The 23,907-nt window shown below is 46.0% G+C and overlaps 1 protein-coding gene across 9 annotated transcripts in view; it reads left to right on the top strand.

The window, feature by feature from the left end:
* Positions 1 to 23,907, top strand: part of ARHGAP32 (Rho GTPase activating protein 32) — a 194,462-nt gene that overhangs the window by 39,777 nt on the left and 130,778 nt on the right. For 2 of the 9 annotated variants that reach the window (XM_021376314.1, XM_021376306.1), the window contains exon 1: positions 11,342 to 11,495. The exons of 3 other annotated variants lie outside the window; for them this stretch is intronic. In XM_021376314.1, the coding sequence (XP_021231989.1) occupies positions 11,473 to 11,495 (23 nt within the window). In that variant the 5' untranslated portion in view covers positions 11,342 to 11,472. Of the gene's footprint in view, positions 1 to 11,013; positions 11,201 to 11,341; positions 11,496 to 11,992; positions 12,146 to 12,496; positions 12,583 to 18,346; positions 18,586 to 23,258; positions 23,394 to 23,907 lie in introns of those variants that run through there. 4 more of the 9 variants (XM_021376311.1, XM_021376310.1, XM_021376309.1 and 1 more) reach the window with 4 other exon arrangements.

Below are 23,907 nucleotides of genomic sequence, written 5' to 3'. Positions count from 1 at the left end.
GGTTGTTAGACCACTGGGTTCAGCAGAAAGTGCAAGGGTGGAGACAGCTGTGATATCAGCGTGATGTGAGTGCTGCACCGTGCTTCTGTGTGATGTGAATGGAAGCCTGTCTGCTCTTTGCCAGGACTGTTCCTTCATTTATTTGTTTTTCTTCACTCATGAGAAATTTTACGTTCAATTTTTAAATACTCTTTAATTTCCAAGCATTTGCAGCATAGGTAAAACATGACAGCAGTGCTTGACTTGGTTGGGAGCATCGTCTACAAAGCAGATATCTAGAAGTATTAGGCTGACGTTATTCAAGAATGGAGAGGCTTTCCTTTTGCACCCAAGTTTGGGATAATGGGCAGAGCTCAGTGAGTCAGCTGCCAGGAGACCTCTGTTTGATCTCCTTCAAAGCATAGGAAGCCCATGGTCATCACTGGGACTGAGTTTGTGAAGTGTGAGGATGCAAACTGCTTTATGTGCATGGTTCCCGATGTAGTGTGGTTGAACCTGCTATGGTATCTGGCCAGGTGAAATTCAGTGGTGATGGAACCTGTGTAATTCTTGATGTGGCTCTAACCTTTGTGTTCTCTCTGTCACTGAGTCTTTATTTCAGTCATCTTGAGTATATATTGGCATGAAGAGAGCTGGTTCTTATGGAAAAAGGACGACTGAGGACAGCGGATATCTGATACCAGAGCTAGATCCATGTTTCTGCCAAGAATTCAAATACAGCATTTAATATTCAGGGTATTATTGTTACTAATAGCTCAGAAAAACTTGAGGTTTTCATGTATAAAGTAATTTCTGTTTTTTTTTGTGAAAACAAGGCCATCCAAGTAAGCTTGATGAGTAACTGGTGGTTTTTCCTCCAGAACTGAAATTTGTTTTCTGTCCTGAGCTCACAGGAGAGGAGCCATCTCTGCCCCAGTGTGCCATGGTTACGTATGTGGTTTGATGCTGCATCTGATCTGTTCTAGCTGCAGTTTGCCTCTTCTTTCCCCATCTGCTTTCCTTCCATTCATTGTACCAGGCTGGCTGAGTTGTTTACAGCTCCTCAGAGCCTGTAAGTTTGTCTCAATAATCTGAGCAAGGGAGGAACAGAGAGATTCTTTCCTTTTACTGATGTTCAAAATGGAGAAGTGTACAATTTCTGGTTGTTTTTTGTTGCTGATGGTAATGAGCTATATATATATATATTGAAGTAGGCCAGCACTAAAATGGAAGTTAAGATCCTGAAATTTTGTTTTGATTAGCTGCAAATTTGAAAAATTGTATGCAAAGGAGAAAGTGAGGGAATAATACCCTGAGGTCTCTGTAGAATACTGAAATAATGTCTGTATACTCCAATGCCACATAATGCAAGAACCTGCAACTCCAAGGGCGCATATGAAAATGAAATTACCGTCTCAATAATATGCAATTTAGTTTATGTATCGTTTTATTGGATTTTTATTTCTTTGTTTGACTCAGAGTTAATGAAACTCATGTTTAAAAAAAATTCTTTCGAACTTGGGTTTGAATGCATATATTCAATAGATAAGTTATATTATTTCAGCAGTCCTTCTGTAAACAAGTACTGCGAGAAGAACAATGGTTTTTTTCCTTTTGGAAATTTTTGCAGACTTTTTGAAGTAAGAATGTTCCCATACTTCTTCCTTAATCTCCCATTTACTTTCTGTAGGATTATTGTGATACTCAGCAATGATAAAAATGTATGGGATTTTACAGGATCTAATTTGGAAATGTGTATCATTTATTAAAGGCTCTCTCTTACATACACTGTGATGGACCCAGGATAGATTTTTAAGGAGATCACCGCTGGCTTGAAACGTTCTACAGGATTCCTTTCTTAAAAAACCCAACCCCTTTATGTGCTTCATTCTAAATGGACTGAGCCACAAGAAGAATGGAACCTTTCCAACATCAAATGTGGGTTTTGCTTTTGCTGTCAATATGAGTAATTTTGTCATATAAACTTGACCTATTTGGTTTTTATGGTAGCAATAATTTCTCCATTCTCTTTAACCGTTGCAAAGGTTTTTTTTCTGGCAGTGTTCTCCTTTTCATCTTTAACTACAGAAACCTTTTCTTACATGCTCAGAAACTTGGATTTTGTCTCATAGTTACTGATTTAATATTTCTGATTTCTTAAACATTCTTGCCAGGTTTCCCAATAGAAATAAATATGAAAGATGTTGAATTTCCTCTGCCTTGTGACTGGCTGTGCTATTCCCAAGTCATCTTCAGGGTGAGGCTTCTCACGGCTGGCTGCTTCTCTGGTTGGAAAAGGAATGGTTGGAAGGGGTTGGGATTGGTGAGGAGCCTTCAGCCTCACCTTGCCTGCCAGCCTGTGCTGTGTGCCCATAGGTGGTGGTTTTCTTGACTGTCAGGTGCATGTCGTGTGTTCAGGGAGAAGCCCACTGCTCAGGCCGAGCTCAGCAGTGTGCCTATCAAAACTGTAATAAACATCGTGAGCTTCTCTAATGCTCCTGTCACATTTGAACAATGGAAATATTCATGGTGTTAACACATTCCACTTAAAGCAGATCCTGAGCTCTTCTCAGGTGCAAACCCAAACTCTGGCTTGTAATTAAGACCCATTATTTCCTGTTATTACTTGTTAGCTGGGATTACATGAATCTCTCTTGAACATGGGAGCACAGCCACTGTATGGTAAGAGCTGACTTTCAGTTATGAGCAGGGGTTAAGAACGCTTCAGTAAGTGGAAGAAGAGCAGCATTACTGACCAGCAGGCAGCAGATCCCCTTCCGAGTGTGGGAGCTGGAATCTTGCAGGAGGGCACTGCTGTAGCTCGGTCCGAGTAATTACCTGGTGTTCTTCTGCCAAGCACGTGGGGTACCAGTGCCAGAAGCTGTGCAGCAGATCCACAGAAGCTCTTTGAAGGCTGAGGGGCCTGCGCTGCGGTGGATTTCCCAGCCTGTCTACTGGTTGGATGGGAAAAGTCCTTAGTGACAGTGGTATGTTAAAGCAGCTCACGTGCCTGGAGATAGGGCAGCATGCTGTTCAGATGAGAACCAACCCGTACCTCATATCTGATCACAGAGGATGTGTGAATCTTCAAGGTTTCATCAGCAATTAGAGCCAGCGTATCTCGGTCAGCTGGAGCAGAGCAATTTGCAGCATGCAGCAGTGGGTATGTGGGCAGGAGGAGAGTTGGGCACAGATCCTGAGGTGCTGAGGTCACCTAAGGCTCACCTGGTTCTATGATGCAGGGTCCTGTGTCAAATACTACTGGGAAAGGAGAGGTGGCTGTGCATCCTTCTGTTGGTAGATTCATTGTTCTAGCTTGCAAGTGTAGGATTTGTGCATGTCTTCATGCATCCTCCTGAAGAAAGACACTGCCTGGCACAAGTTGGAGTGAAAGGCTTTCTTGCCAGCTCTAAGAATGCGGTGCTTTCATTGTGATGAAGTGTGCTTTTGTGCATTGTTCTGGTGCAGAGTTTGGCACTGAAGCCAGAACTTTTATTCAAGTTTTGTGTTGACTTTGAGGTAGAAGAACTGACTTTCAGTCCCAGAAGCGGTGTCAAGTGTTATTTCTGGTGCCTTGGGAATGTTCGTGGAGTTGACGTTGTTATAGTCACGTTACTGAAAGCATCAAATCTACTGGATGTGCTTATGGCATAGTAACTTAAATCAGGATTGTTTGCAGCCCCTGTCCTTTTCCTCCTCCTGTGCACAATAGTAACGTTATTCCAAGTAGCTTTTATTTGACTATAAATATCTATTTGCTTTATCTGCATTGGAAGCAATGTATTGGGAAATAGTTTGAAATCAGGTTCTGAAATTGAGCTCCCAGTTTGAGCCCCAGTGATGGTGCACTCTACCAGCTGTTACAGCTGAAATTGTCAGAGGCATCCAAGTAATAATCTGTCCAGTGCTTCACAGAGATTCCTCTCTTAAGAATTCTTCAGCATTTGTTTCCACACTGGAAATATGAACATATTTAACACTTGAATAATAGTGTAATACATATTTCAGTGATATTGATAAACAAGTTTTATAATGTGACCCTGATTGAACAGTCATCTCTTCCTTATGGGGGTATTGGGACAGTGGTTATGTTCTAGCCTGGGTTTTGATATGCAGCTCTCTGAAACAGGGGCAGTCTTTGTGTTGTTACAGCACTTTGCACGGGGGGGGCTTCCATCCTGTTCTGTAGTAGTACTGTAAAATAATTGTACCTGACTCTCGAAGTTGGATTCCTCAGTTTGTCCTCCAACAAACACAAAAGGAACATGAGGTTCTGCCACTTTGAGCTTTTGTTGCCCAGCCTTTCGGTTTCCTGCAGTAAATGTCATTCTGCGTGTTCAGGTTTTAAGGTGTATTCATTTAGGGAGGTGAGAGATGAGGCAGAGCCATTTTTCAGCTAGCTCTTCCTATTCGTATTCAGAGAGCAGTCTCCAGATCCTTATTGTGGCAAACATACATTCATTTCATAAAAATACTCATCTATAAATATTGATTATGATAACTTCTTTGCACTAAATTGCAGCCTGTCTGTGCCAGGGCATGACTCACCTCCTCCTGCATGGCAGTTGTCACCCAGGAGTCTGGCACTCTTGTTTCTTTTTATAGATTCCATTTGACACAGTGAGTTTTTTTCCTTCCTTTGTCTTACAGAAATTGAGAGTCTTGAGATGTCTTAAAACCACATGTGGATCTGTAAGGCTTCAAAGTGACAGGCTGCTCCTCCTTGAAGCACATCAGATGTTGCTTCTTCGTGTTCACCTGTGTGATTGGACAAACAGGCAGGGTAAATGACTCCAGATATTGGTGCCCTTTGTGCCTCAGTGGGAGCACATCTAGGCTGGGCTTTGGGGAAATGCTGCTTTCTCATGTGTAGCACGTTACGAAGGAAGCAGCAGTGCTGTTCTGCTTTGTTCTTTTAGTTGTATTTGTTGTCCACAAGGATGGAGCATCTTTACTGCTGTCTCTGTTTGGTGGCTGGGTGGGGATCTTACAAGTCCTCTTGCTGTAATGTGTACCTGAGCTTCTTGGATGATGTTCTCCCTCCAAAACTAATGAAAACTTTGAAAAAAAAAAAATTTCCCCAGGTGCTTTCTCAATTTTTCTTATTTTCTTGTGGTGCTTCTTAGGTTCATTATAGTTTTATATGATTAAATTATACACATAAGAAAAGCAATTAACAAGAATCTGTGTTTAAGAATGGGTTGTGATGAGAGAAAATGAGATGTCTTTCATCTCCCCTTTTCATTTGAGGAAAAGGAAGAAGTGTCATCTCGTCCATGTTCAGAACAGCCATTTTATTCCCATTTAAGTCTTGTGTGTGTTTAAAAAAACAAACACCACCACCTTGCTGCAGCAGCAGCGTTGGTGCAGAATCCAGCTTTGGTGGGCAAAGCTCCACGCAGGCTCTCAGGCTGCTGTGCTGTGCTGGCCTAGCCTCGTTAGCTGCTCAGAAAGGCTCAGTCCTTAATTGCTCATCCCTGAAGCAGCGCATGTTCTTCTCTGGGGAAGTGTGGGGAACCTGGTGTGTTGCTGTTCTTCCACGCTCTGGGGGACTGCACACTCATCTTTGATATTCTGAGTTAATGTTCATCTTCTCTTTTGTCAGTCCTTATTTCTTTCACAATGAGGATATCAGCGATATCCTTTATTAACAAGAGGCAATGAAGTATTTGGATGTTGAGTGTGAAAAACGGAGGTGTAACTGCATTGGAGTGACAGATTAGAAGTGAGAGGGTATTCAGATAGGGATACCTGAACAGCACGATTTGCAGGCTTCATCCCCACAGGCCTGTTTCAGAGAGGATTATTCAGAATGGAAGAGAATTAGGATTGTGGAAAGAACAGACAGTGACAGCAGACAGAAGTTGTCCTCTCTCTCTCCTTGCAACTGTCTTGGGGAATATTTTAATTGAAAGCTTTTATCCAAGAGGATACAAGGTGGGATAAATAGGGACAGAATCATTACCACTCGTCTACAGTGTATTCCTGTGAGTGAAATCAGAGTTGGCTAATATAAGAAGCAGAGCAGCCTGTTAGCTTTGTGCCTGGGGAAAACAAGCCCTTGGCGTGACTGCGTATTTAGGTAGGGGTGCCTGACAGGGTGTGTGACAACTCCTTGATGGGAACTGAGCGGAGCATCTGCCTCAGAGGTGAGAAGCATGCTGGCACCAGCCTGGTATTCGGTCAGTCCTGCTGCAGGGGCTGCCTGCTGGATCCCAGTGGGTGTTTCTGAGTGGCCTCCCAGGGTGCTGCTCATGGTGCTGGCAGTTGTATGCGTTTTTCAGCTCAAAATCCAGACCAAGGTGTTTGGAGAGGATCAATGTGTACATGAGCAACCGATCGAAAGGGGCTTGAGCAAATATGGAACGATGCTCAGGACTGAGAGGGACAGGCGGGTGGGGGAAACATTCAGTGCTTTTCAACTGCTGTGCTGTCTCTTGGTACGGATACACCGATGCTCAAATTGCTTTCAGGGTGTTCTGTTTCCTTGTTGTCCACCTCTTGCACGGGAGAAGGGCTGCTCCCTGAGGTGCAGCCCTCTGGGGGCCCAGGAGCTGTTACCTGTGAGTTGCAGGGTTGCAGTGCCATGTGCCTGCATCACCTGCCATTGATCTGCTCCGCTATTGCTCAGAGTGATTCCAGGCTTGGCTGCCTTCCACCACAGGACATCTCCAACTCTGTGTGGATGAGGCAATCCTGGGCTGTCATCAGGTTTTCATGGGCAGACAGGGTTGCTCTCCCTTGTGACTTTTAAAGATGGCAAAGCCCTTTAGAGCAGCGTCAGGTGCCCAGCCACTTTTCCCCAAGCCCGCCCTGCTGTCCCTCTCCTCCTGAGTCTGCTTTCTGTTTTATCCAAGTCTGGAGGAAAACACAACTCGTGTGTGGTAACTGCTGTGCTTGCTTTTCTCTCTCCTGTCTTTGTTCTGCCTCCCTCAGGGCCTCCCTCTCTTGGTAATTCATCTCGTGTTTTTCTCTAGGCTCGGGAGGAGTAGGTTTTCAAGTGAAGCTGATTATCTATTTCTACAAAGCTGATTTCTGAAGATGTAAATATTAAGGACAGCTTGATTTTTCTTTTGTAACGTGGAGCTCTCTTTCCCGAAGACACATTTGAGGAGAATGCATCTCAAGTGCACTCTCCCCCCTCCTCCCCATCTTTTCCTTTCCCTGGAGGGCAGCTGCTGGAGGTATGGCAGTGCAATCCAAGCAGGTGGATTGCACAGGGACTGCAGAGCGCCCTGTACAAGCGTGGACTTGTGCTGCGTGGCAGCCTGCTCGGGCTGCTGGATGGGGGAAGGAAAGCACTGTGGGAATGCTGCCTTTCCTCATGCTTCAGTCTGCTTCACCAGGCTGGGTTTCTCTTCACCTGGGAACAAGGTTTACAAGGTTTCGCTAACCACATGTTGCAGGAAGTGCCTATTTCTTCTGGCAAGTGTTGCACCCCAGAAGATTATGGCTCCTGACCTAGTTTTTATAAAATGTTGCACAGAATTCAGATAAAGGATACAAGGATTTTCAGCTGTGGATGTGTCCAGTTCTTCCTTGCACTGGTGTTGTGTGCAAGTGTCACAAACTTGTGCTGTGTGGGTGCTCTGGCACTTGGCGCTGGTACAACACCTCCACTGCCTGCTGGGCTTATCTGCTTGTTCTGCTTTGTTTGTTGGGCCTAACAATATTTTTATTGCTAAATGTTCATTTAATTGCCTGTGTTTTTTAAATCTGGCACTTTAAAAGAAAGACCTGGGTGGGTGTTGCAGATGCTCTGTACCCAATATGATGAGGCTTTGCCCTGCATCTCGATCACTCTCTTTCAGTTCTCACCCAAGATGTATGCAGAATTGGCCATTTTCATTGAGATCCCACATTTTCCCTTCTTTTCTTTCCCCACATGTATGTAAACCCTTCCATTTGTTTATAGAGAAATCAGTAATATATCTTCAGTAGATTAGTCAGTCATCAAAAGAACATGTTCTGTACCAAGGAATCCAGCCCAGCAGTAACCATCATGGATGTGCTAACACATAGCTGTGTCAATGGCTTCTGAAGATGATTAATTGTGGAGGTGTGCAGTTATGGCAATAGCCTTGTGTTTTAAATAGAGCCTTGAGCACAGCTGTTGTAGAGGAGAATGTGCAGGAATGCAAACTCCCTTTGGACAGGGATTAGAAGGTGTCTGCTGCAGCCTGCTCAGCATCTCTGTTTTCTGCCTGGAGAAGGGCACGGTGTGAACCAGCCCTTTGGAGGCTCATTTAACTTCAACCATGCTCCAGGAGCCTCTGATGTGGTGAGGGGCTGGAAGGGTTGGATGTATGTTTTGTCAGTCAGAAACTGCAGCCTGTTTTTCTCCTCCTTTTGCTGTGATTCACTGAGTCCTTCCAGTATAAAACGTTTTTCATATAACATGAGGTTGCACAGGCAATGAATGTCAGCACACGGTAGCTCCATGAGGGCAAAAGTCTTGTCATACGCTTCAGTAAAGAGCAGTGGTGACCTGTGTCATCAATTAGCAGTGGCATAGCTCTTGTCTTGGGCTAGCAGCAAGATTTCCTTTTAAATATTTTACTTCCTTGGTTGCAGCTGGCCAGTTGGTCATCACGTTTCTTGAACTCACTTATTGAGCAGTGCCATGCCTGAAATGTTGGTTTCAGTGTATGCTATGAGGATGGAGTTGCTTACAGTCATTTAGGCAAATGATATGTATATATCTATCTCAACATCGAAATATTTTTTCCATTACATTTAATTTGCTTTTGGAGTCGAAAGTGCCCTACATTATCTTGTCATGCATACAATATTAATTGCACTTAATTTTTAATTTAACAAAAAGTTATGCAAAGAGCATATTAAGGGCAGAAGCCGTCTTGTGGCATCCCTGCTCTTCCCTTGCCTAGATTAACTCAAGTGATTGAAGAGGTTAAACTTAATATCATATATATATAAAATGGAACATTGTTTAAATTTAGGAAGCAATCAAGGGAGGAACGAATGCATTGGCAGTGGTGACAAGTGGTATTCAAGTTGTATAATCCTATTCTTTGTGCTCGACAGAAGTTTCTGTTAAAGAATTGTCTGCAACAGGAGTTCTTGATGCAGTTTCCCAGTTGAAGTAGTAGCAGGCTGTGTCTCATTATGTAAATCCAATTATCATCCTTGTAAGCTGTCAGCCTGGGGGTTGTTCAGGTGGCCCTGAGTGCAGTGGTGTCGAAGCTCCCTGGGCTGGAGGTGCAGTCCTGCCCTGCTCCCCATTACCCTGGGGGTCAATGGAGTGGTGTGTCCAAGCCCATGGCTGGCTTAGCAGCAAACTGAGCTTGCTGTTAGTGATATCACTGTGCTCTGTTCTCTTAATTTTAAAACAAAACAACAACAAAAAGCAATACGTTAAGATGCACACATTCCAGACCGAACTTTTAGTTTTCTGTTACGATGGTAATAGAAACTCAAAATAAGGTTAAAATGACACGGTCTTAAAGACCTTTTTAAAATGTGGCATATAAAATATTTTAAATAATTTTTTAACTGTGGAATCCAGAGCCCTAGCCTTGAATAAAGGCTGCCTGTACTGGAAAATGCACAAATGAAAACAAGAAGAGTGTCTCTAGCCTGGGGGGATTGCGGTCAGAGTGCAAGGCAGCAGGTAATGCCTGATGGAGACAGAGGAGCCAAAAGGAGGGGCTGGAGACCATGACTTCAGGTAGGTGGCAGTGACAAACCATGGAAGCAGAAGTGGCAGCGGAGCAGAACCTTCAGCACTGAGCACCCAGCAGCGGTGCTGGTGGCTGCACCTTGTGTGGGGGGAACTGGTTCCCCTTGCTGAGCAAGGCACAGCGGGGAGCTGGATGGGGAATGCACTTGCTTAGGTTTCTCCCCACGCTGCTCCGCTGTTCAGCACAACAGTGCGCCTGAAATTATAGCCGATGCATTACAGATGGTATCTGTTGAGTTGTCATGCTTCATCACTTTATAAGATGAGTCTGTTCTTGCTCTGTTAGTGTTTCATTGCTGTCCTACACCCCAGCTGCAGGACACACCTCTTGGCAGCAGAATTTTACCTTTGGGGGCTCTCGGAATCGTAGTTCTTAATCCTGGTGCGGAGTGCAAACAGTTGTTTCTATATGAGCGTGCTGTTTCCCAGTCACTTATCTCCAGCTTGTCCCATCGGGGCAGGTCTGTTTGGGTGAAACAAAGAAGAATTAACACCGGGAGAAAGGGATTTAGAAACAGTCACCGGGCTTTCTAGGCACAGAGCAGGTAGAACCTGTTTGACTTTGCCCGCAGCTTGCGTCTTCCCTCCTCCTGGAACTGCTGAACTGATGGTTAGCATGACTCCGTCCTTACTCATTAAATCTAATTAACAAGGTCATTGTTGCTCAGTTACAGTGCATACAGTACAATACAAACAACAGTAATCCAGCCAGTTAAAAATAAAAAATACCGCAGCAGCAGTTACACTGGCTGTTTTGCATAATTTGGGCTGGGTAGCCTTTTCTGTTCGATTTAAAACAAAGTGTTTTTATGCAGTGAATCCTCTGTTCTTCCAGTTCCCGTGTTGCAGGGAGCCCGGAGAGCACACTGTAGCGCTTCATACACTTGAAATTTGCATTTCAAATTGATGACCTGCTGAGGAGAAGGAGCGGTGTGCAGAATGGGGTGCTCCTGCGTGATGCTGAATTTCCATCAGCTGCATCCCTGTCTGTAAACAGTCCCTGGTATTAAAGTTGTTACAAATTACAGCTGCCATTTCTGACCTGGAGCTTTAGCAGAGTACAGAAATGAGAGCACAAAGAAGCAGTACCGCTTCCCAGAGGTGGGGTATTTCCATACTGTGTAGCTGGGCAGCGGCTGAGAGGAGCTGATGGAGGGGGCACAGGCTGGGCTGTCTGCCCCACCTTGGCCTCTCCTGTGCATGTCCCATCCCGTGGGGCTCTGAGTTGGGTGACGGTACTTTTACTGCGTCCTTATGGTTTAATGTGTCGATTGGAAAGGGTAATTTCAGCTGTGCACAACTCCTCCTAAAACTACCTGCGTAATGGCAGAAATAAATTAAGCCTTCTGTGCCTCCTCTGGGAACCCGGTGAACGCTGTCCCGTTTTCAGGAGGAGGAGGAGGCAGAACGCCGATGCGATGCAGCCAAGCTTACGGCACAGCTGGGAACAGACTCTGGCTTTTACGCCTCTCGCTTGCATCAGAGCTGAGGTCTGAATTCAGGATAGGGGTGTCCGGCCAGGTAAGAGCATCACAGCGCAGGGTACGCGGGGCAAAGAAATGCTCCAGCAGGGAAAGGGTTACAGGCTGCAGCAGCACGAGGGAAGCGCGGAGCGGTGCAGGCGGGGGGCGGCACGGCGCAGCACGGAGCCCGCGGCCGCCGGTGCGCAGCGTCTGTGCGCGGGGCTGCGCTGCGCTGCCGCTGGGTCCCGGCTCGGGGCCGGCAGGATCCGCCCGCGGGTGCGCGCTGCTCGCGGCTCTCCAGCCCTGCGGTCTCGCACTCGGAGGGTTACAATGGTTCCGTATCTCCACGGAAGGTAACTGCTTCACAAGTGGTCGTCGTCGCCGGCTGCGTCTCGTGGAAACGCCGAGCGTGGTGTTGAAGAGGCAGGCGTGTCATTAGCACTTAGTGTATGCGGCTTCGTTTTCGTTTTCAGCGTATTTTTGAGTATGTGTATACGACTGCCTTGTCAGCGGTTGAGTATTTGAATAGAGAAAGGTTAATTCCACCCTTTGATCAGATTAGGCTGCAGAGGTTATGCCAGCATGCAGAAGGCAAAGCGTAATTTAGCATTGCTGTTCTTTGTGTGACTGAGGGCTCTGAGGCATTTTCCACTTGTGTGCGGTGTGGATATTTGCATGAGCGGAACTTTCATTTTTTTTAACCAAAAATGAAATATGTCCTGTTTGTAGCAGAGCAAGCACGTAGTCTGCACTTCAGCTGTCTGCAAGCAGCAGCAGTCAGAAGAGCTCTGTGCTCAGCATGGGTTTCTTTTCCTTTTTTAATGGGTAACTAAGTGCCGTTGATACGGTGGAGGAGCCGGGGATGAGGAGGAGCCAGGTTATTGTGTAGTGAAAATTCTTGTGGAATGAGACAGCGCTGATTCTCTTCGTGGCAAATCGTCTCCTTCACCCTGGCTGTGGATTTACCCCGTGGCTGATATGAAATGAGCCCATTGCTGCTGCGGTTAGCTGGGATCTTCTGCGTTAGGGCTGAGAATGCATAAATATTTCCTGAGGGGGGGGGGGGGGGGAAGGAGGGAGCTGAGGAACCAGTGTAATTTAAAATGTGTTGTCTTGTTACCACCTACCTGGGGTAGAGATCAAGGGTGTTTCTACCCAACCAAAAGTTATTTAAGAACGCAGCTGCCAGAAGCTGAAGACATAGGTCCTCATTTCACTGTATAATGTATTATCAACAGTGCTGGTAATTAATGCTAGCTCTGCCCACTTCAGCTTGCACTGCCAGGAACTGGAGAGTGGCTCCTACCAGCACTGCAAGAACCCTCAGCATTTGTCTGTTTTCTTTCTCTTGAAGTATTTTGCCTTAGAAGAGCTGCTGCTGCATATCTTCACGTTGTTGGAGCTACCCAGCGGCTGAGGTGCTGGGAGAAAGCCAGCTAGGTAATTCCTTTTACTCGACAACAAATCTGTATTTAAAAACTGTGCATAGCATGTTGATGCTGGAGCCTTTAGCTCCCCAGCTCCCTTTGTGTCAGAAAAAGCACAACGCACAGTATTCGTGTGCACACACATTGTATAGGACTGTATAAGGAGGAGCAGCAGAGGGGTTTTTGTGGCATATGAGTGGGATCATGTGTATGGGCTGGGGAGCACAGCTGGCACATGGATCACCAGGTTGCTGGCCAGAGGGAAGTAAAGCTTACAAATTGTTTGATGCAACCTGTGCATGTTTTGTCCAAGCAGTTCTGGCATTTCAGGGAAGGCTAAATGTGTTTTAGTTCTAAGAGGGATGTTCCCCTTTCCTCCCCTGTGCAGGTAGGCCAGAGCGTGGCAGGGCTTGGCGTTGGCTTGCTGTGGCTGGGTCTCCTAGGGGAGGTCTCTTGCCCGTGGTCCCTTTGCATTTTGCTTTTCAGCATAAAGGTGAACATTAGCATTCTCTCTTACAAGCAAAGATTGCATTTAATAAGATTAGAGGTATATTTTTCAACTCTGTGCTCAGTCTGCTGCTCCTAACACTAGCACTGGGACTGCGGGGACTTGTGATTATTGGTGTAAAGGTAAATCTGCACACATGAACTGAACCGATGCGTGTGTTCTTCCCATGGAAGAGAGAGAAAAGTGATGGAGCGGTGCCTGTGTGGGCTGCAAGGCCCTGGCTCTGTGCATAGCAGCACTCCTTTGGCTGCTGGGGAGGGGGCAGGAGGAGCAGTGTGCAGCGCTTGGTGTTGGTGGCATCTTGGACCCCCACGGCTGACCCATGTGCACCTCCCTTGTGGTGCCCCACACTTATGAACCCCCCCGCTCCAGTCTGACTTTCCTCCTTCATTGCACAAAGCAGCAGTGAAAGTGCAACACTTCCTAAAAGAATCTCTTACAGTTTTCTATCAGAGCTCAGAGATGCGGCACCGTGGCTGGAGGCGGTGGCTGCACCCAGCAGCGATCAGCAGAGCCCAGTGTGACCCCCGCTCACCTTCCTGGGCTGGGGGCAGTGTCTGTGTGCTGGATCACCAGCGTTAGGGAAGTGGTGTGTCTTCTCCTTTAGCTCCCGGGGGCTGCCTAGCCTCTTCTTTCCCTTTCAGTAAGTTCCATGGCTGAATGAGCCTGTGATGCACCCGAAAGGTGACAGCGTGTTGCTGCTTGTTGGGTGGCGTATTTACAGTTACTGCAGCTTTGTTGGAAAGCTTTGTGGAGGTTTGAAACCTCTGGTTCATCAAGCTTGGGGAAGGGCTTTTAACCTGACACTTCTCATAATGTTAAAGGCTAGAAAGCCCTGCTGCATTAGCGTGCCAGGAGTTTAACACAGCTCTTTGTTTTTTAATTCAGACGGTTCAAGCTGAGGGCAATTTCAGCTGGTGATCACAAGGCTCCTATTGCTCTTGCTGAAATAAGACGATGGCTTTGTTGGACACTGAGCTGATATACAGGCAGTAGTCATGATTTGCTTTTTCTTGGGCAATGAATTTAATGCGGTGTGTAGTCCTGATGGGATTTCACCGCTCTTGGAGGGGGCAGTTCAGTTTTTATGACTCTCCACTTGATCTGAGTCTCTGGGTGCAGCTCGCTGTTGTAAACCAAATGTGACATGCTAATGAACTCCAGCACTGTGTGTTTTCTTCTTTTCATTATGTATTATACAGCAATTTTCCTATTCACGGTGCTATTGAATAGTCAAGGATTTCTCAACGTTTTTTTCCCCAGGGCTTACAAATTAGTGCTCCAAACCTTGTTCAGGATTGGAATGCAGCAGATGAGATTTCAGCCCTGAAGGAGTGTTTCAGCCATGCAAACGTGCTTTAATTTCTGGCCACGTTTCTTCAGTTCTGTGTTTCGGAAGGTTTTGTCCTTAGAAGTGAAACATAAGACCTTACACAAACCTTTTCCAAAATATCCAAGGCTTTTGAATGTTATTTTCTGTACATTTTCTCTTGCTGATGTTTCAATGCAATGCTGGTTGTTGCTGCATTAGATAAACTTATGTCTCTGCAGCTTGTTCATTGTCACTGTGCTGAATTCTGTTTCAGGAATATAAATGTGCTGGACCATTGTCATGCTTTTAAAAAAAAATGCTTTATAAATATATTAAGTGCATATGCCTCCAGTGACAGTGATTTTTTTTACATTTTAAATAAAGATGTTTGATATGGTACTCAATATTTTCCCAATATCCACCACACCATCAAGAATCAGAAGGTAAATAAAAAGAGCAATAAATGACTTATTGCATTCTTCCGCGGTTTCTGAGCAAATCTCATAATTCAGAGTGGTGGGAAGAGGGGCTCTGACTCAACATGCACTGTTTTCCATTAGGGATATAACAGTAAGGCTTGAAGTTTGGCATGACCCACGCAGCAGCTCCTTGCTACTCTTGAAATCAGAGGAAGTTTCAGCTTTGTGTGTGTGACCAGATACACTTGCTCCTGGGGGTGATGCTCAGACACTCTCCTTGGAAAATCTAGCACGCCATTAACCATCCCCACCTTTGAAGAATGCCTTGAATGTACTTTTGCATAAGCAAAGCCTCCTTCAAAACCAGTTGTTGGTAGTGGTCTGGGACAGCAGCCCCAGTGTAGGAACAATTTGGAGAATGTTCTGATGTGACGTTGCTCTCCTCTGCTACACTGTGAGAAAAGCAAGCTAGGTGGAGAACTTTCCTAAACAAAAATAGGGGCTGGATGGAAAAAACCCACACAAAAACAAGGAAGCAAATGATTTCTTAATTCTGCAGTTTCATGTGATGCCCAGTGTTGACAGCTTCCCTTTAAAGAAGGGCTTTCCCAGCTTCTACTACCAAGGGAGCTGCTTATAGGCACACATGAAAATGCTTGGATTCTCATGGACTGAAAATCTCCTTGTTAATTAATGGTTGAGGGAAGATACCACTTCCAGAAGGCTGTTTTTGTTACATTGTAGTGTTTGCAGACGGATTATTGCATTCGTGCCCAGAAGGTTCACCAAAGCTGTGTTGACTTTTTTCATCTACCAACTAATTTGTCTAATACTGCGATCATTGCTCGTCACCTTTCACAGAAGCAACATAATGAGGCTTACAGGCCTCTGCTGGCTTCTGTATCTGCTGCTCGAATCCCCATGGGAAGCTGTGAAAGCATCACGGCTCTGTTGCTCCTATTGGGGGCTGCACGGGCAAAGCAACGCGTTCTGTACATAAGGTGATGATTTGTTTGCTGGGAAAATGGAGTAGCCAGCGTGTTTTATGAAACAGGAAAGATGCTGAGGCTGCCGGTCAGGGAGTTCCTTATTGGAATGAAGAGACAAAGATTTCTCCCGTCAACCTTGGTGCTGATTCTCTGAAGAGGAAAGTGAGCTTCATAGCGAGATAATTACGCTACTGGAAGAGCTGCTGTGACGCTTCACGGCACCACAAGCAGCAGAGATACCGATTTCTTCCTTTTTGTGAGTGTTGTCCTAAAGCACTTGGTCTTAATTCTGTGCCCTTGCTCTGTCTGCCTGCTTCAAGCCAGCAGGCAATAGGTCTGTAGTTTTCAAGTGCCTGCAGTCTGATTTATGGAAACAGAGTGGTATCTGAGTTACGTTTTCCCCTGCCTGTAAGAGTGCCCATAATCAATTATGTGAAAAATTGAAGCTTTCTCTTAAAAGCAAAACCAAAAGGAGGATGAACCGTGCATCATTGAAAAACAATGGCAAAAGCAAAACCAAACCTCAGTATTGTTCCTGTGCTTTATTTATCCAGTGTCTTCAGTACCATGGAGATGTTAGCAGCTGCAATACATAATTTGTGGAGCTCTCTGCTAGTCTCCTCCTCTTGTGCTCCTCTTTCCCTTCCAACCTCTTCTATCTAAGGTGCATCCTGATTTTTGATTAGTTTCCCAGTGGGGTGTCTCTGTTTGGTAAAAATGGCTTCTCTGCAGTTAGCTGGGTGAAAGTGGTGGTTTTTTTGGCTTGTGTAGGAATGTGATTACCTGATATGGTAATTCCTTCTTTCTCTGTACATTGGTGTATGTTAACAAACACTGGAGACACCAGCATCCTTCAAAACATGCACTCTAGCGAGTGTCTGTGATCTGGGGTGCGTTTCCCTTTCAAGGGCTTGACCACGCATGGAACCTTTCAGCAACAGCTGCTCACAAATAATTCCAGATGCAGGCATGCCCTGTATGTATAAAATATTATGTTCCGTGTTGGGCCTATTCATGCTGACCTTTTCCAATCTCCGTTATTGTTTTTTAAGTGCCGAACTACCTCTTTGCTTACTTAATATATGAATTCTAGATACCTGTATGTGTGATTTTTTACATTTAAAAGATGAATATGCTTTTATTCTTTGTTCTGTTCTGATGTCCAGTTGCAGCTGACAAATTGGAAGGACTTTACTGCTGTTGTTACCGTCCTCCTAACAAGAGCTGTGGGGTTTGTGGGGTCTGCAGGGCTGTTCAGGCTTGGCTTTGCTGCTCGTGCACATCAGGAGAGAACCTTAGACCCCATGAGAACTGGTTACTCAGATGCTTGGGTCAGAGATGCTTGTTTGATATAGAAAAGGTCACTCTGAACTTTGTGGCCGTGAGGTTGTGTGACGGTAAAGGTTTCCCTTCAAGGAACGCTGAATTCAGTTTATTGATTTTGATTTTCTTTATTTCCTTTTCGGTGAGGAAATGTCAGAGGAAAGACGATCATAAATCCTCTAGATTGTTTTCAGCTGAGTCACCATGCTGTCTGTTGAACAACGGAACGTGCGCTTGACCGCATTTGCACAGAAACCAGCCAAGAAAACCACCAGAAAGAGTAGGTCTGGAATTGCTTGAACCTTGGTGGCTGCTCTCTGTACGAGGACGAGCACTTCCAGCCAGCTGGAAGCAGCTGCTCCCCAAGTCTGGCACCTCCTGCAGAGTCCTGTCATAGTTCCTAGTGGTGAGGAATGCTGATCAGGTTGCTTGCAGGCAGCAATGTGTTGGTGAAGACTGGCTTGCAGGGGTGGTGGAAAGCCTTGCTGCATCCACTTACACAGGCCTTTCAAACTTGGAGCGTTGAGGATGGGGTTTATGTGGGTTCAGAAAGCCCTGATGGGTTAATCTGGCGCCAGATAAACAGAGCAAACAAAAAACAAAACAGAAAAAGGGCAAGTGTTCTTGTAGAATCTTAGCGATTCCATAGGTTATTGGTGGTTCTACTCACACTTGTCTGTGATCTGTCAGCAGCTCGGAGCTCTCCAGGATGACTCAGGCTGTCTGGAGCACAATCCTGTAGGACAGTCTGATACTGCTCGCTTGTTTTGCTGTGAAATTTTTCTCTGGAATCTGTGGCAATGGGTTTAGTGACACATGCCATTGCTGAAAAGCGCTGTGTAAATGCAAAGTTGGATGTCATTGAGGCAGCACTGGAAGCACGTGGTGGTTCCTGGTGCAGAAATCTCCCTCTAGGAATTTTTGGTACTTTCTGCCTCTTTGATCCGTGGTAAGGCTGTTAAAAATGCTTGATATATTTGGGTGCTAAGACAAGGTGAGATGTTAAATTTCTGAAAAATATTAAAAGAGGAAAAAAGCTAAGGCTGGTAAATGTTATCACGGCATGGTTTCCTGCTGTGTTCAGTCTGTTTAAACAGTCTGCATCTATAATTGCTTTGAGTCCACGTACAATGAGATTAATGCATTTAACGTCCTGGCGAGCAGCACTATCAGGCTTCCATCACAGATTAAATCAGGAGGAGCAAAGTACCTGCGATACCATAGGGTAAATCATTACATCTTTCCTGTTTTTCTTCCTTCACAACCACTTAACTGGAGGTTGGACTCTTTCAGTGAGCACACGTCAGGCTGATGAAGGAGGGGAAGCTGTACAGAAGAGAAAGCCCATCCTCAAACTGTTTCATGGCTGTGGCAGAAGTGGTCGGTTCCTTTGGGGATGCCAGCCATTCACCTCCATTACTCGACGTTCTGCTTCCTGCTGCTGCTCTGTGTTGTGCTGAGGACAGTGAGTTTTCCCGTTCTTGGTTTTCTTCTCCATTTTGTCAAAGTACTCTGCAGATCCTCTCCGTGGCAGCCGTGCACTGGGCAGTTTGGTGAGCATTCCCTGTGCACAGAGCGGTGCTGGTGTGGCTGCAGCGCTGGGAGCTCTGTCATGCGGAGACCCCTGGCTGAAAGGAGCAAATGTCTTATGGGAATCTCTGCCTAAATTAGGCTGTGTGCATGCAGTGGCACCGGAGACTGAAAGAGTACGTTTATAAAGAGACTGCAGTCTGCTGCAGTGACTTTTCATCTGTGGTATCAGTGACCCCTCAAGCATTTAAACAGCAGCAGTTGAGCTTCTGAAAAATCACAGGTTGACTTTAAAAAGCGTGCCTTTAGAGGTGCACCTTGATTTTGTTGGTTTTTTTTTTTTTTTTTCTAAATTTGCCCTCCAGTTTGAGTTGTCAAGTGCAAGACGGGTCATGTTGCTCAGCTTTCCTCTGCACGATCATTTCATAATTACAGTGGAAGCTGAAGATACTACTTATCTGTTTGACTCTGTGACTGGGACTTTGAAAATACGAAATGCTGAGAGACCTGCAGTGAATTAACAAGAAGTTCTAACACTGCCTTGCACGTTGTGTTCTAACGTGCTTATAATTCAGTCCCGGTGACATTTATGCGGGTCATATAAGCCCTAATAGTTGGTCTGGCAACAAATATATCTCCCCATTTCTCTTCAGCTGCTTGAAAAGCAGCAAGCAAGGCAGCTTTTCTGTGTGTGTATGTGTAGGTATGCACAGGCAGCATGTCCTGTGCCACAGGGCAGGCGAGCAGCCTGCTCTATCCTCCAGTGCTGGGTGTTGTGTACCCAGAGAGGAGCTCAGGTCATGCCCAGGGGAGCTCTCTGTTGTCTCCTACAGGCAAGTGGCAGCAAATTATTCTTACTGCATCATTTATTGTTGTATGTCCTGATGAAGTACCGTGAAATACCGCTCTAATTTCAGTGTACATCGCACGTTTAATGAACTCTGGCTCTGCAGCAGCAAGGGCAAGCGCAGTGTTGATTTCAGTGATGCAGCACGCTTTGCAAGTGAGGCTTTGTGTCTGATTACAGCTAACTATATGGACATAGGATGTGACACCGGTAACGAGTACCCATTCAAGATGTAAAAATGGTGTTGAACACCAGCTGATGCCCATACGGACTTTTAAATTGGTGTCTGGCCCCTTTCTGAATCCAGATGCATTGCTACATAGGGAAAAATGATAAATCTTCATCCTCTTGTAAAAGAAAGGAAGGTAATTTTTTTTTTTTTTGCCTTTTCTTTCTTGCTTACACAAAATTTTCTTGGCGTCTGCTAAGTCTTACCAGGGAGTCTGGATGCACAGAAAGTGGGAGAGTCTATGAAGAAACTTCAGATTGCTACTTAATGCAAGTGTGTGTGCATGTACAGATGTATGCTGTGGCACGGTGCTTTGTGGATGACTTACTGGTGTTACCTGCTAGAAAAAAAACCTGTTGGCTTAAAAGAGAAAGCAAACATGCCACGCTCACAGCTAGTATTGTCTGGACCAACCCACCCTAACATTCTGGGACCTGTGCAAGACAATGGTGTTTGCTGAAAGAAGCATGCAGCAAATTAGCAGGATACATAGCGTTCCAGCACACGCTCCTTTAAAATGAGTCAGAAAGGTGAAGGGAGCAGGGTGGTTTCTGAGTGTTGGTGCTGAGCGGGTCCTCACCCCTTGGTCGTGTTATCACTGGTCAACTCATAGGAACGTGGACTGGGGGGGGCACAGTCCCATGTGCAGCAGGGGCTGCAGATGAGAACAGGTTGTGGCAGTGACTTTCATCACTGCAGTGCTGGTTAAAGAGGGGAAATACGGGAATAGAAGCTGCAAGTCCTGCTTCCTTCTTTATGCCCGCTCTTGATAATGGCTTTACCTTTGCGTATGTATTTCTTAAAAACTGCAGCAGAACTCTCTTTAGGAAAGTAGTTATTAGGAATTCAAAGGAAGTAAGCAGCCGGTGCATATGTGATATGTAATCCTGAATACTGAGTGGAGGAAAAAACCAGACAAACTTGGGGAGCACAGTTTGCTGTCATCTTCCTGGGCACTAAAATTAATGTGCCCTGGTTTCAACATGGTCTCATTTCTTGGTGAGCCTGCTGGCCTGGTCACTTCATTATCCTGTCTTTTTGCACAAGTGTCAGGGTAATAGAAATGCTTTCATTTTCCAGACTACCTTGGGTGCTTCAGACAAATGCCTTCAAAAGCTGACCCACGCTGCCTTGTTATATGTCAGACTGGAAAAGCTATAGATCTGTCCATTGCCAATCCATTTAGGTTATCCTATTGCACCTGCAGCCCTTTTTAATGTCTTAAAAATAACCAGGCCATGTGCTTTCGCTGGCAGGTACTTTGCCAAATCAGTTAAAGCCTTATTTGTCTATTCATTTATTTTCCCAAGAGGGCATTTTATTGCTGACAGCGTGAGTCAGGACAATTAAAGCTTGTGGTGAAATATTCCAGCTCCTGTGATACAGTATGATGCGGGATGAATTGTTTCTTAGTCACGCCGAGCGGCACAATTAACGCTCCGTGTGCTGTTAGCTGAGAGACAGCAGAGCAGTCTGCCAGCTATCTCTGTCTGCTGACTCCTTCCCTTGTGCCTGGCAGTGCGGGGAGTGCCTGGGAAGCAGAAGTGTGATGCTCTTATGGTGCTGTCTGTGGGCTGCTGCGTGGACATCAGCGTGTCTGGGCTCTGGTTTAGGGGAGCAGGCTGCTGGGCGGATGGAGGCAGCAGGAATCATGGTTTTTATTTGGGCTTCGCTGGCTCAGCCACTGAGTGAATTCTGCTGGTGTGCTATTCACCCTTGTTTCAGCAGGGGTACCAACACGTAGCTTTTCTACGGGAACGTTTTCAGCTAAATACGAGGAGCTATATGGCTTAAGTGTAAAAATTCCTTCAGGGCAAAACTTTATTTTATTCCACTTGGCCTTTTGAAAGAGGATTGAAAAGTGGATTTAGCGGCTGAGTGTCATTTTCAGCAGGATTGTCCTTGTTTGTTGCGTTCCCCTCCGACCCCATACATCCCAGGAATGCTGCCCCGGGCACTGGCAGGGGATGGATGTTGACACAGGTGTCAGGACCATGCTGCAGAAGCTGCCCTTCTCCTCACTGGGACTTGCTGTTTTTAACTGGAATTTATTTTGATGCAGAAGCCCACAATCCTTCTTGATCCCTCACTGCCGTGCAAATACATGGATTGTCATGTGCTAGCTGTGACATCCCAGCTTGGCCTGTCCCAGCACAGTAGGGTTTACTTCTCCCAGCAGCAGGGATGGACAGTGCCCTGTGTTATCCGGGAAGGCTGAGGGTGGTGTGATGGCCAAGGAAAGCATTTAGAAACTCATGCAAAGTGCTGATACCTGTTCAGCTGCCTTCCTGCCTGAGCCCTTCTCCCCCCACCTGCCCTCTGGCTTTGCAGCTCTCTGCCATAGCCAGCAGTTACTTGTTTGTCTGCTGCTGCTCTGAGAAGGTACTGGCATCCTCTCATCTTTTTATTATCCCGTACATAGGCAGGGATACCAGGTAGAATTTATACAGGTGGAATCACGCCAGGAGAGATTTTAAAGGCAAGAAGGAAGCGATAAGGAATAGTATTTTTCACATGATTGGGTTTATAAGTGAAAAACACTGGAAAGGAATCAGTTACCCGATACGTTTGTTTTTAATACCCCAGCCTTGCAAAGCGTGTAAGCATCTGCTTAAATTTCATTCAACTTCAGCATGGGGCGAACCAGGCAGCTACCTGCATGCCTTGGTGCTTCTCCTGCAGCCTGCTTCCAGCTGATGGGCAGTGCAGGAGGGTGGGGGATTAAACATTCTTCAGCTGCTATTTGCAAAACGGTTTGCAAAGGGGAGAATGAATGCAAGAGTGCTCAAACTGAGCAGTGAGATCTACACGGCGTGACCGCTCTTCTGGCAGGCTGGACTCCGCTATCTATGTTTGACAGATAACATTTAATCTCGCTGTTTCAGGGAGACGTATAAGAGCTGTTCAGCCCCATTAGGCATAGGATAGCTGTCCTGTAAAGCTCTGCGAGTAGAACGGGAGCTTGAATTTCATGCTGCTTTCTCAGGAGAGCAGCAGTGGTGCACAGAAGCATCATGTCATGTCTGTCCTGACCGCATTCGTTGGCTTTGCAGGCCAGGGAAGCGGGTGGCCGCCTCCTGTGCTGCCCCAGCCCTGCTCCTTTCTGAGCAGTGCTGCATTCCCCACCCTGGCGTTTTCTTTCCGCTCTGTGCTTACCTGGCTTACTTCCTGGCTGGAGCTTCCTATCGTGTTGCTCACAAAGCAAAGCCTGTCTTTGCAGAGGGGCATGTTATCGGCCTCCCCAACAGCAGCAGTGGGGAAGCAGGGGTTAAGCCAGCTCAGTTTCGTGCTCTACTTGCTCAGGTGTGCAGAGGAGCAATAAAGAATGGCTGGTTAGGTGAGAGAGCAACAACTTCACGCACCGAGCTTACAGGACCTTGCAGAATTCTACGCTGGGAACCCTTCTTTCTCTTCATTTATTTTACATCATTTTTGATGATAAATATTAATTCTTATGGAAAAGACTGCTCTGCTATTATTATTATTTTTTTTCCTGCTGAGTCACTGCTCTAACTCTGCAGTCATTTGTGTGGCTTGCTTCCTGGAGCCTTGCGTCAGTCGCGTGCCTTGCTTCTCGTCTCCTGCATTTGGTGTAACTGCGCTGGTTCCAAGCCCCTGCACAGCAGAGCTCCATCAGATGGTCCCGAGCTGTCACGCTGTGGTTGGGGTGAGTGAGGCACGTGCTGACGGCAGGATTTGTCCCATGTCCCCACTCCCTTTATGTCTTTAAAATCGTGTTGATGCTTGGGTAGGTATTTCAGGGACTTTCTTGTGCTGCCCGATGTAAAATTGAAGCGGTTACCTGAATGCACAAAATTACGAAGAAATTACTGTTTGTTCTCCAGGGCAGTGTCTGTAGGGATGGGCAAGCACTTCTGCTGGCACAAGGAGGATGTGTCAGCAGTTGGCTGGGGGCAAATAGCAGAGCCCCCGCATGGCTTCCTATGGAAACCTCACTGCTGGATAGAAGCGCTGTCCTGAAGCTGGATAGGCACTTTGATAATACTGATACCTGCAGCTCAGTACTTCATATTTAGTGATCTTAGTAAGGCTTTTACATAGGTTATTGCTATCTCTCCCTCTCTCTGTCTTTTGAAAAGCAGTTCAGAAGGTGATGGAGCAAGGAGAGGAGGAGGTGTTGTGTCAGACCTTGGTGGTTAGACTGCAAGGTTGGGAAGTAG

This window comes from Numida meleagris, chromosome 23, assembly GCF_002078875.1.
Source record: "Numida meleagris isolate 19003 breed g44 Domestic line chromosome 23, NumMel1.0, whole genome shotgun sequence".
Classification (NCBI taxonomy): domain Eukaryota; kingdom Metazoa; phylum Chordata; class Aves; order Galliformes; family Numididae; genus Numida; species Numida meleagris.
The sequence above is the reverse complement of the archived record's forward strand: the minus strand, read 5'-3'. Positions and strand labels throughout refer to the sequence as shown.